Consider the following 13,862-nt stretch of genomic DNA (forward strand, 5'->3'; position numbering starts at 1 on the left):
TTCGATCGGATAGAAAAATGGGTATTTGAAGTGGAGAAAAATCATTAATACTTAATTTTTCAAAAATATAGTTAGGCATTATGTTAACACAAAGATCTTTATCAATGGTGATATTACTAATAAAGGAATTTTGAAAGAAACATGGAACCGGTGTAATGTTAATTTCAAAAGGATCTTCTTTTATTAGCGAGGTTTGATCATTTGTTAACTTAACACTTACCATTTCTTCAATTTTAGCACTAGTGTTTAACTCTTTTAAAAACTTGGCATGAGGGGTTACTAGACAATGATTTTGGAAAGAAGGTGACAAGAGATTAATTTCTTCGAAATTAGACTCTTCTTGTAATTTAGTGTTATCGTCCTCACCTCTTTCGTTGTTTAACTCATGTGTCGGTTTTTCACTTTCTCGTTCTTCCATTTTTACATTTTCAACTATCTCTACGTTATTATTACAATTTAATTCTTCTCTTGCGCAGGACTCCTCTTCCCTTGCGCGAGATTCTTTTATGCAACGTTCGATAGTTTTAATGTGTTCTAATATCCTATTGGTCACTTCGGTGAGAGAGAAAGAATTGGGATCCTCAAAGCTTGAATCCGGTTGTTCGATCCTTGGCTCCTCATAGTACCCACATGAAGTAGATGGTTCACACCATTGTTCTTCATTGTAAGTATATGATGGATAAGGGTCGAAACTTTGTTCTTCATAGTACTCATATGAGGTGGGTTGTTCATGCCATGGTTCCTCATAATAAGTGTATGAAGGTTGTGGTTCATATCTTGACTCCTCAAAGTATGAGTATGAAGGCTCACACCTTGGTTCATCAAAACATGAGTATGAGGGAGAAGGTTCATACCTTGGGTCTTCATAGGATGTGTATGAAGTTGATGGCTCGTACCTGGGCTCCTCATAATGGTTGTATGAATTGGATGGTTGAAACAAGTTACAATATTGTACCGAGTGCGGGTTTCCACAATTAGTGCAATAGTCTCTCATATAATCATCCTACTTATAGGTGTAGTTGTAACCTCCTAAGTATTGATCCATAAGAATCACTCAGCAGACCACAACTGAGTCTCGGGACCAGAAAACAAAAACAAAGACGGAAACAGAAGGCTGGACACGGCCCCGTGTCTGGTGAACACGGCCCCGTGTTCAGGGTCTGTATCTGGGCGTTTTAATTAAAGTTACTGGTCACGTTGAGCACGGGGGCGTGTTCAGTGAGCACGACCCCGTGTTCAGACTCTGTATCTAGGTATCTAACTAAAAAATATGCAGCACGGGGGCGTGTTCAGTGAGCACGGCCCCGTGTTCAGGCTACTGTAAATGCAAACTAAACTAAAATGCAGAAAAATGTGCGCGCGTTTTAAAAAGGTTTTGAAAAACTGATTAGGCCGTCGATTTTAAGCTTTCTTAAAATCCTTGTGTCCCCGGCAACGGCGCCAAAAACTTGATGTGCGTTAGGTGTGATATATTTTTAATGTATATTTTAAGCCCTTTTTACACTTTTAGCCAAGTTTTAAATTTATAAAACACGATATTTACTAACACTAAACACACATATGGGCAAGTGCACCCATCATGGACGTAGTATAGTGTTGGTAAGATACCGAGGTCGTCCAAGGACACAAGAGCTTTTAGTACAGGTTTATCCTCAACGTCTAATCAAATCAAAAAGTTAGAAAAGGTTTTTAAACTAAGAAAATAAAAACTAACTAAATGCTGAAAAATAAAATAAAAATAAAAACAGATAGACAAGATGAATCACTTGGATCCGACTCGTGTATTAGTATAACCTTTGATTATTTTCGCACTTTTGTTTAAGAGATTATCTTAGTTATTGTAGTAGGCCCCTCTTTTGAAGGCGACGTTACCCTCAACCCAGTAGTTTGAGTCAGCAAGGATATAATCCTAAAGGGTTGGATTATTGGAAGATAATGAATTAAGTTATTAATGCAAATTATGGTAGACCCCGCTTTTGGCGGTGACGTTACCCTCGACTAAGTAGTCTGAGTCAGCAGGGATACAGTCCTAAATAGCCGGGTTATAGTATTAATAGTAGTTAACTTATGAGGGGGTCAAAGAGTTTGGATCCCCGCCATCCAATACCTATGGGTATTGAAGGAGATCCTACTAAATTTGACCCAGGTCCCTTGCAGGACCTCTAAACGCTGAACAAGGGCAAGACCCTTACAAAACCGTTCCCTTAACCCCCGACCAGGTAGCCAACATACCTCCATATAGACCGTGGAGATATGAATGGTGAAAATCTTTTATTTTATATAGACAGTAAAATAATGCCAAGACACCATGGACAAACGATAAGGAAAGATCACCTTCAACATAAGCAACTAGTTATTAAAGTCATTAATACAAAACCAAATAAAAAGTGCAAAAGATTAAAAATAAAAAGTATTATACTAAACACTTGTCTTCACCAAGTGATGTAAGAGACTTAGGCAAACATGGCCTTGATTGTCAAGAACTCTTACGATCAATCTTGGATCCCGAGACGACTCACACACTCTATGATGGACAATGGATTATGGTGGTGGATGATGGTGTTATGGTGGTGGTGGGTGGTGGGTGGTGGATGAAGTGTGAGAGAGGTGGTGTGCCAAGGGATGAGTTGAAATGAAACCAAGCACTCCTATTTATAGGCTGAACAGAAGGCTGGGCACGGCCCCGTGTCCGCCGGACACGCCCCCGTGCCTGTCTGATACTCTCTCTCCTCATTAATTGTAATTCGCAATTACAATTAATGCGCCTGCTGTACTTTCGCCACGCCCCCGTGTTCACTGGACACGGCCCCGTGGTGGGCAATAGAAGCTTCTATAGGTTTGTCTTTTCTGCTGCTTCTTGGGCACGGCCCCGTGCTGGCTGAGCACGGGGCGTGTTCAGTCTTCTGTCTTCTCTATTTTGCTTGGGAGGATGCTGTTGAGGAGTCGGGCAATCCACTTATGTTCCTTTTCTTGTATTTATGTTAGATTTAGCTGTCTTTTTGCTTCTTTTGTGAATTTGAGCTCATTTAATCCTGAAAATACAAAAGGAAGACAAAAGCACTCTTTTTCCAACATTAGTACTTAAAAAGGGTTAGTTTTATGCCTCATTTGATGTAATTTATATGTTGCATTTTACACACATCAGGTCACATGTGGGATTGCTGTGTGGACTTGGGCCGAGTGCAAACAAGTGGGGTGTGGGAGTGTGCGGTCAAACGAGGGTGTGCAAGATGATTTGGGTGTGCAACTGCACATTTATAAACTAAATATTTAAAGTATTAAAATTCACACAGCCATTTAAACACAACCAATCAACTATAATAAATCACATTTAACAAGTTCGTATAAATACAACGTATAATGGTACGCGAAATTCGAAGTTATAATCCCGAAGTACAAGTTGTCACAATACCACTAAAATAACACAAGGATACCCATAACCAACCCAAACTTATAGAATAAGGGAGCCCGATTGAAACACTCGCCTAATTGATTAGCCTAATAGTCTAGACCCAACAAAAACACAATACGATGTCGATTATTCACGTATGGGTGGCAACCTTGAAGCCAAGGAAAACCAAACGTTGCTTGTTGACAGATTCATGATCTAATCATTGATTTGAATTCGTCCCTTCTCCAGTAAGTACTTCTTTCTAAATCCTAATGAATGATCTTGATCAATCGGAATAAAATCCATAATCTAAAAACAATCGTGAATCGTCGTCCCTACTGTTTTGCTGCTACAATCGTGAATCATCGTCCCTGCTGTTTTGCAGCTGAAATCGGAAGAAAATCACTGAAATCAGAATAAATCATTGGTTATGCAGTTTATGCAGAATTTTATAGTTTTACTTTTATAGTTTATGCAGAATTTTATAGTATTATAGTTTATGTAGAATTTTATGCAGTTTATAGTTCATGTAGAATTTTATAGTTTGTGATTTGTGCAGAATTTTATAATTTATGTAGAATTATAATCGGGTTGTCTTTTGGTTTATCGGGTAGTGAAGCTAGCTTTGGTTTTATCGGTTGCAACTGCAACCGTTGAAAGATGTTTTTCTAAATTGAATCTTGCCAAGACGGATTTACGCAATCGAATGGGCCCATAATTTTTTAACAATGTCATGCTTTGTGCAGTTGAAAAGGGTTTGTTTCATAAAGTAAAAAATGACGACGTGAAAAAAAGAAGATGATAAATCTATTAAGTACTTGTTTTACTTTACTTATTTAATATCGTTTTTTTAATTGTATGATTGCACGGTAAAAAAAAATTCGGGATATCCCTGATTTAATGGGCTAGTTTCGTCACTGATAAAGATTGTCGTATAATCAGAGTGGATTAAAAATCATCTTCTTGTCATGTAATTGACTCTTGTTCCTTGCTAGCGTTTCGTTAGTCTTGTTCCTTGCTAGCGTTTCGTTAGTTTTTTTATATAAGTCTGTTGTTCTAAAAAATATTGCTAGCGTTTCATTAGTCTTTTATATATATCTGTTGTTCTAAAAAATGTAAAAATAGATTATACGATTTTCACAAATCAATGTATTATTAAACGAAAATCACATATATAACTAACTATTTCTTTTGTTATTGTTATGAAAATAATTAAAGTGGATGAAATAGAAATTGCATGGGAATATAAATATGTCACCCCTCTTTGGCACGCTAACCATATTTAATTATGCAAAACACCATATGTTCATTATCAATAATTAACATGCAATCATTTGGTTCTCCATCTTTTACTCCCTTATATTTTAACGGATTGACTCGGCTACTCTTGGAACATTGACATGTTAAAACCTTCATTTTATATTCATCTTTCTTTTTTATCTTTTTGTTCTTTGATTTATTCTATTATAACTCTTATGTAATTTTGTATTGGTTTTCTTGAAACTTAACATCTATGTATTGTCATCACAATAAACGAACCATAATTTAAATTCGATAGGTATTTTAGTGTTACAATGAATATGTGAAATAAGCTGTGTAATATGTGCAATCAAATTATGCAATTTATGGTGTTCGGTTTTTTTATGTTTTAGGTCAAACCATTAGTAATGACTTTTTTTTAATTACATCTAAACGAGAAAAAAAAAACTGTTAATGAAACAAATATGAACATACCAAACCTTATCAAGCAAATGTGTCCAAATAGGTAACTTTTGTCACGAGTTGGGTTCTATTACTATACGACATTTGTAACGTATTAATTGCCATTTGTTAAACTAAACAAAAGAAACCAACTTTAAATAAAAAAGAAAAATAAACTTGTAAAAATAGAAAACTCTTTGAACCATGTTATAACATATTATTGATTTTATTTGCGCACACCGTTCAATTTCGCAACAATTTCCACAAACAAAATAGCTTAGCATGTTTTAAAAAAAAGCGTCGATTTACGGAAAAGAAAACCACTCACACACAAAACCAACAAATGATTAGATTGTTCGGCTTTATCGAATTGAACCGGATCACAAACAAGCATCAATCATACTATCACATTAAGTTGTTTGCATCACATACAAGTGCATATATTTTCACTACTTTTGTCATTCAACATTGATTTGATTCCATATGCATATTTTGACAACAAGTTTAGTTAAAGCCCTTTTTTGCAAAATTTAGCCAACTCCAAACTACTTTTGTCATCTAACAGAAAAACCTATTTGTCACGTGACATGCACACAAACAAAAGGCCATTTTAGTAAAACCACACACATTGCTCCTTAAATAAAACCATGTTCCACCCTTCTCAAAACTAAACCCTCAACCACCACAATGGCAAAACACACACTAATTCTCACTCTCATATTCACATTCATATGTAGCACTATTCTCCCCATATCTCAACAAGAACTTGTGACAGAATCCTCTATCCATGATCTCCTCAAAAGCAAAGGGTTACCGGTGGGTTTGTTCCCTAAAGAAGTGGAGTCGTTTACTTTGTACGACACAGGGTTGCTAGAAGTGTTCCTACGAGGACCCTGCTTGACGAAATTCGATACGATGGCGTTTTATGAGAGCACGATTAGAGCAAACCTTACGTACGGTAGTCTTACTGGCGTTGAAGGGTTGTCTCAGGAAGAGTTGTTTCTTTGGTTGCCTGTTAAAGATATTATTGTTGATGATCCGAAATCTGGGTTAATCTTGTTCGATATTGGACTTGCGCATAAGCAGTTGTCGCTTTCGTTGTTTGAAGATCCTCCTGATTGCAAATCTGAAGGTGGATCTGTTGGTTTTAGTCGAGTTTTGTGAGCAATTTGAGTGGATCAAGTTTTGGTTTTTTTTTTTTTTTTTTTTTTTTTTTTATAATAATGTGGTGCATTCATTTAATGTTATAAAAGTGGTTAGATTAGCAAAACTATAGTCCATTTTTGTTTAATTTTCAAAATCAACACTAGATCACCAAATTTGCCTTTCAAAAAAAAAAAAAAATCTTACTGGTACACTGGAATTAGCCACTAGTTTTAGAAACATGCTCACTGATTCAGAGGCTGTGTCTGTTGATTTTAGTCGAATTTTATGAGCAATTCGAGTGGATCGAGTTTTGTTTGTTTGTTTTTTTTTTTTTTAAATAATGAGGTGCATTCATTTAATGTTATAAAAAGTGGTTAGATTAGCAAACTACAATCAATTTCTGTTTGTTTAATTTTCAAAAATAAAACACTAGATCCTACTGGCACACCGGAATTCGCCGTTGTTTCAGAGGTACTGTATGTTTTGTTCACTTAAAATACACATTTTAATGTGTAAGTTTTAGGAACATGTTGACTGATTCAGAGGCTATCATAAATATTTAAAGGAATATATTTTTTGAAATGGTATTTTACTTTTTTTTTGGTGAATCTGAATTTTACTATGAATCTGATGCAGGTATGTTGAATTTGAAGAAGAGATCAAGAAAGGAGATGGGATTTGATGCTCAAATGTAGGAGCAAATTTCGTCACCAAACTTAACAACAATCTTTCACTTTATTTCATCTTTTAATTTTAATTTTCATTTCAATTTTGATGGTCTAGTTTAGATTCAGTTTTCCATAAATGTTTTTAGGTGATGGTACCAATGTAAATTTTGAAATCTTCTTCTCTAATCAGCTATTATCTTGTTGGTTTTATGCTTAATTTAATCTGTTCATGATTGAATAAATTAAAAAATTATTAATATTGTTAGTGATTAATGATTGAATAAATTAAAAAATTATAAAATTAATTAATAATATTGTTAGTGATTGATGCCAGCAAGAATTTGATTGGGACACAGAGCCTTCACGGGTGTCTTTTGAATCATGTTGTGGGGACATCTCACATCCAGCTTTTTTCTAGGGTTTATGAACTGGTTTTGTGGCTTTATACACCGGTTCAAAGTTCAAATTGCAATTATTACGGTTGAATTATTATAATATTGTGTGTATTAATAAATTATTAATATTAAATATTAAATTTGTTTTTGTGCTTCGAGTGAAAACAAAACTTGGAACCTCTGGAAAGCAATGTTTAAGCAAACTTTAATACAGTGGTTATACAGTACCTTTCAGTTAGATATCTCCAACTTTTTTATATATATATATATATATTTTTAAATAAGTATGAAATTTTTGGTCTCCGTAAATAACAATGAAATGTTTTTTTATTAATATTAATTAAAATAATAATACAGTAACTGTTATGGGTGAAATTCTGAGCCCATATCCTGGGTAATATCTTAAGTTATATCTTAGTTATATGGTATATGTTCATGCCCGGTATACTCATTCAGGATATTGGTAACATCCTGGATGATATCCTGAGGATCACTAACGGACTATGTGAAGGAATATGAGTTCAAGCTTGCAACGTTCATGAGAACCTTTTCTCCGGAAGACTCGCTCTAAGTTGTTCAAAGAAGGACGTTGAACCTGCTTTACCTGGTCTCCAACGGCTACTAAAGAATATTCGAAGGCATCCCATATTTATAGGAGATTTTGTTTTCGTTTACTAGCAATAAATAGATGGATAAATCAGATCGAATGAGACACAACAACACTCACTGCTCTCTAGCACTTTAACTCTCTCGCAACTTTCACTTTCACAAAAAGCATTGTAACACTTAGCGATCTGATCAATATCCTGCACTGTATCCTGACATTTGAAGAAATAAGAAGAACAAGGCAACTGCGATTGTCAACTCCCGAGGTTTTATGCCGGAGATCTAGATTGATCAAGAGCTTTCCTCGTACATCACGTGTCAACCTTTACATTTTTTGCTCATTGTTTGATTGTAGATATAGCTCGATATCCTGAGCCGTATCCTGAAACTCCTTTTTACAAACAACTTAATTAGCATATTTTCAACACACATTTTTAGCACACTACCTCACTTAACTAATTTGATCACTTAATTGCTTCGTTAATTTTTGACCAAAACAATTTGGCGCCCACCGTGGGGCAAGTGGTGCTATTTTTACTAAAAACTTTTGCAAGATTACTACTTGGTTTTCTATTTTCCAAACTTTTTACTACATTGTTTGCAATGGCCTCGAGATCAAACATGAGTTCCTCCACCGTATCTGCTACAACTTCTGCAACAATTGGTTCGGTGCTCCCTCCACCTCCTCCAAGGATGCAAGCCTCCTCGCAGCCTCAGGATATTATACCTACTCGGAGTATTCAGGGATCTGCCCCTGTCCTGGCCTCTAATGATGAAATTCTAACCTTGTTTGTAGTGTACAAAAACAGATGAGGCAGTAGCAGGAGACCAACCGAATGATTTTAAGGGAAATACAACTCTTGAAATCCAGCTCGAGTAGGCCCACTGAGGATACTGTCACTCCCTTGCAACCCAGGGCTTTGAACTTCAGTTCTGAAGTTTATACTGAAGATAACCGGGGAAATATTGTGCCTAGCCGTCCTCAGAATCACACTCCTGAGATACCCTCTTCAGTTAGAGTGTCAGCTGAGAGAAGCTCAGGATATGCTTCAGGATATGGCCAGAATCCTCAGATCGGTAGTGTATCTAATAATAATAATACACTTGCTACTAACAGTATTGGATCTTTGCAGGATGCAGGTGTGACATCAGCATTGTTTTGGTCAAAAATCAGACAAGGCTAATGCAACCAAACTCTCTGATACGGGGTATGATGCTTGAATTAGTAAACAACAATGAGGATCACTCAGAAATGAATTGCACAAGTGACACAAAGATTTATACGAGGAAAAATCCCTTGATCAATGAATGATCTCCGGCATAAAAAACCTCGGGTGATGGAAACTACCGATCACCAACTCAAATTAAACAATAATCCTTTTACAACTTCGGATGATAGCGAGCTAAGTACAAGGATCACTATAGTGTATTGTGTAGAAATGTATGAAAAATGCTAAGTGTTTCGCCGAGAGCTGATGAGTGCAGTTGTATGAGTGTGTGTAGTAAAAAATAGCCAAGTGTTCTAAAAAATAACTCGCTGTCCCCTTTAAAAATAGAAAATAACTAGCCTAACTAACTGTCCGCATTTCGTGCCTTCTCCCCACGTTCTCCATAACGTTCACAATGGCCAAGCACGTGCAGAATTGAAGGGAATATGCTCCAGGAATACCGCCATGACCAAGTCCAAGCCAGTACTCCTGCAAAACAATACCGAATTCAAAGTGAACAATCGTTAGTATAAGGATCCTTAGGATGATCCATGATCCTGATCCTGAAGCACTTCTAAGGATCACTATCTGTCACAGAAGTAAGGATCACCAAACAGGATAACACTTGAGGATCACAGGTCATTAGGAAATCCTCCCCTAACAATTGCCCCCAAAATATAAGGAGCGATTATGTAAAATAAATGAGTTATATTTTGTTGATCTTATCCGCAACTAGCTAACGGATAACTAGCCGTTAAACATGGACTAGCCATTGCACATCTGACGTCACAGAAGTGACTACCCTGCAAGATCATGATTATAAATAGGAGTTAGAGATAGGATCAATTTGCATTTAAATCTAAGAGAAACTCCCTTTAAATTCTCATCCGAAGATCAATCAGGTATTCTCTTTTCTTCTTCTTCCTTCTCTTACTCTGTTTTACTTCCTTTACCATCATCTCGTCAAAAATGATGCTCCGGAACTCTCCCGCTAAGGATCACCAGAAGAACAGTCCTTTGAAGAGTCAAGGGATCATCAAAGATTCCGCAAAAGAACGCTGCTGTTTTACCGATCCGCAGATTGATAGAATCCGCTATTGTTTTCCGGCGAACACCGTTTTCAAATCCTTTGATCCCGCTGCTTTAAGCGATTATGTCTCTGAAACTTGGATTGCCTTTCCTGTTACCCCATTCACCATAGGATATACTTATCCCTTTCCAGCCTTTACCCAATCCTTCTTCTCTCTAACTGGCATTTCTTATATCTAAGCTATGCCAATGATCTGGAGGGTTTTACATACCCTTGAAAGGATCATTGAGCAGGAAGGGATTGACCTAGGAATGTCGGAGTTGGCTGAGATGTATGATCTCACTACGTTTGGATCCCACCGATATCTCTTCAAGCGAAAACCCGGTGAAGAACACCCCATTTTTAAAGCCACCAAGAATGATACAAACTTGAAACGACGCTTTTTCTTTGTCAGGAGAGATTCTATCCCAAACGGGAAGGATCTACCAAGAAAGTGGACCACCCATGGTAGGGTAGAGGATCCTGAGAAGGATCACCAAGTAACCTTATCGATGTATTAGGATCACTAACACCCTTCTGTTTTTTGTTGTACATCTGTCTCTGTTTCACACCTCATACCATCTCCTGTCACTGAGGAAAGGCTTGCTGCCTTCAGAAGACTCGGTCCTGAAACAAGATCATTCAAGACAATCACCCAGGATTCACAAGAGGTATCCTCAGGCTCAGTCACCATGTCAAGTAAGTATCCTGCTTTTCGTATAGTTAAAAACTTGAATAAATAGTTAAATAGAAATAGGATAAGGATACTTATCTTTCTTTGAACGTGCAGGTGCCGAAAAATCCTCAAAGTCTGCCTCCAAGTTCAGCGTGACCGATCTGGACAACGTACTATCCTCCAAGAAGAAGCTTCCTGCCAGCCCAACTGCTTCGATCCCAAAGGCACCCGCTAAAGGAAGGGGTGGCAAGAAAAGAAAAGCCTCTGAAGCTGAGGATCTGCAGGGCTTGCCACTGATTCGCCACCAGTTCATTGAATACTTCAACGAGGTGAGGATCATTGTCCCTGCTTAGGTATCCAGCTTTTTTGAGGATCACCTGATCTTGAACTGCTTTGTCTTCTTTGCAGAAATTTGCCGAGATTGAAGACTATGTTGGGCATGTCGAGGAGCAGGACAGGAAGAATGCTGACCTCCAACAAGTTGCACTGCTCAAGGATCTTAAGATTGCCGACCTCCAAAAAGACCTTCAAAATGCCAAAGCTGAAACGGCCAACGTTCTGATCAATGCTGATTACGAGAAGCACGAGATCACCCAGGATGCTAAAGTCTCTGCTGTCATAGCTATGTACAAGACCAAATTGCAGATGGCCTTGTAAGCTCAGGATCCTGACTTTGACAAGAGCAACTAGGATGTGGAAGGCTGGAAGGCAAGGCTGGCTGAGCTGGACGACGAGGAGGAGGCTGAGGAGATCCTGACAATCGAGGCTGGGAGCAGTGGCAAGGATCATGGTGGTGAAGCTAGTGGTGCTGGGGATGGTGATGCAGCGAAGGTGTAGGCTGCATGATTGGGCGATGATGGACATTTCTAGACATAGCCGGAGCCCAATTTTTAGGTTTGGTGGTAGTTTTGTGGTTGTGATGTTTTTAAAACAATTATGGTCTGTACTTGAACAATAGTTTTAGGGTTAAGGATCCAGGATCCTCTAGACAATAGGTAGGATTACAAATGGTGGATGGATCCTCTGTTTGGGGGATGAAGCCATTGTGATCCTGCCGCCTTTAATTTCCTGCACTTGCTATAACCGCATAAACAATGGACACCCGTTGCCAACCCATGTGGACGGGCCACGTTTTGCTGGTAGAAACGTGGGTTGGCAATTTTGACAACTTTTGACGGTTAAACTTTTGTTAATAAAATAACTTTAATCTTTTTTGGCTTATCTTGTGTTGCTATCCTTATACATCCTTTTGATTCTCAATTGTTTTGATATACACTTGTCTAAATAAGAAAAGTTGAACAAATTAGATAGAAAATATTTAGGATATGATCCAAGATCAAATATCCTATAGTTGAAAAATTCCAAAAAGTAGTATATTTTAAGGATCATAAGTTCAATTGTCAAAGTACAAGGGTTATTCAAATAATCAATGAATAAAATCAAAATAGTTAAGGATCATACCTGAGGATCCAAGTTAGGATCCCAACCATTGATACTATAACCAGGATAACCATAAGACAAACCTTAGTGAGAAGTAAGGATCAAGGATCCTTGGTTGTTTAACTTTAAAGTCCTGAAATAGAACATAACTTGGGACTAAGCCAATATAAGATAAAAGTTAGCAACTGGGGACAAGCCCAAAGGATAACTGGGGACAAGCACAAGGATATCTGGGGATAAGCCCAAGGATAACTGGGGACAAGCCCAAGGATAACTGGGGACAAGCCCAAGGATCGTGTGTAAACTGGAGTATGGCCCTAACTGGCGACTATCCAAACTTAGTGACATGAACATCCCAAAACCTTAGCTAACGTAAAAACGTTAGAAACCTTAGGAACGGAGGTATGGTACGTCTACCATTATACGTAGGATCCTAGGTATAGCCAGTACAATGGAATTATCAGCCCCTAAAGCGAGTACTGGTCCCACTGCCATGAACTATACCAGGATCATCGTGCGCTACTGGCGGAACTGGGGTCAAACCCGAATAACTAGGGTTAAACCCAAGTAACTGGTTGCTTTTGTGGATAACCATCCTTTCGCTAAGGATACCTGAACCTTCAAAACTCAGAATCACGTGAAAGGTGGATAAAGGATGCAGGATCCTTATCCTTATATGAGAAAGTAAGGAAATGAAATAGTTTGAGATTAGAATGTTACCAAAGTAAGGATCATCTATGCTTTAAGGATCCTTCAAGGATACTTATCATGTGAGGATCACGGATCCTTGTCACATGAAGTATTTCTTCAAATGGACAGCATTCCAGGCTCTAGGTAGCAAATCACCTTCCATTGTTAGCAATCGATATGCCCCCTTTCCTGTCTCAGCTTCAATCAAGTAAGGGCCTTCCCATTTTGGTGCCAACTTTCCATCAGCAGGATTGGTGGTATTTTGAAATGCTTTCCTTAACACCATATCACCAATTTGGAACTTCCTGATCCTGACATTTTTGTTGTAAGCACCAGCCATCCTCTGTTGATAACTGGCTATCCTTATCCTCGCCAAATCCCTGATTTCGTCTATAGTATCCAGGTCTTGAACCAAGTTCTCATCATTTTCCTCAGGATCACGAATACTTGTTCTAGCAGTTGGAACCACCATTTCTGTAGGGATCACTGATTCTACCCCAAATACCAAAGAGAATGGAGTTTGGCCTGTAGCATTCTTAGGAGTTGTCCTATCAGCCCAAAGCACATAAGGTAGTTCTTCTGCCCATTTCCCTTTCTTGGATCCAAGCTTTTTCTTCAAATTGTTGATGATGATCTTATTGGATGGTTCTGCTTGACCATTAGCTTGTGGGTGGACTGGTGTTGATGTTATCATCTTAATCCCCCAGCTGTCACAAAAGTTAGTAGTTCTGCCCCCAATAAATTGGGAACCATTATCACATATAATTTCAGAAGGAATACCAAATCTAGTTATAATATTTCTTTTAATAAAGGATATAACTTCCTTTTCTCTGACTTGGGCAAAGGCTTCAGCCTCTATCCACTCTGAGAAG

At 37.8% G+C, this 13,862-nt stretch overlaps 1 protein-coding gene across 1 annotated transcript; it reads left to right on the forward strand.

Annotated features, from left to right (window-relative positions):
• The first annotated feature begins 268 nt into the window (after positions 1-268).
• On the forward strand, positions 269-7,123 carry LOC110889918. The gene is made up of 5 exons (XM_022137494.2): positions 269-275; positions 352-376; positions 2,986-3,019; positions 5,738-6,224; positions 6,875-7,123. Exons 1-5 carry the CDS (start codon positions 269-271, stop codon positions 6,931-6,933), a joined length of 612 nt encoding a protein of 203 aa, XP_021993186.2. The 3' UTR covers positions 6,934-7,123.
• The last annotated feature ends 6,739 nt before the right edge of the window (positions 7,124-13,862 follow it).

Source organism: Helianthus annuus, chromosome 11 (assembly GCF_002127325.2).
Source record: "Helianthus annuus cultivar XRQ/B chromosome 11, HanXRQr2.0-SUNRISE, whole genome shotgun sequence".
Classification (NCBI taxonomy): domain Eukaryota; kingdom Viridiplantae; phylum Streptophyta; class Magnoliopsida; order Asterales; family Asteraceae; genus Helianthus; species Helianthus annuus.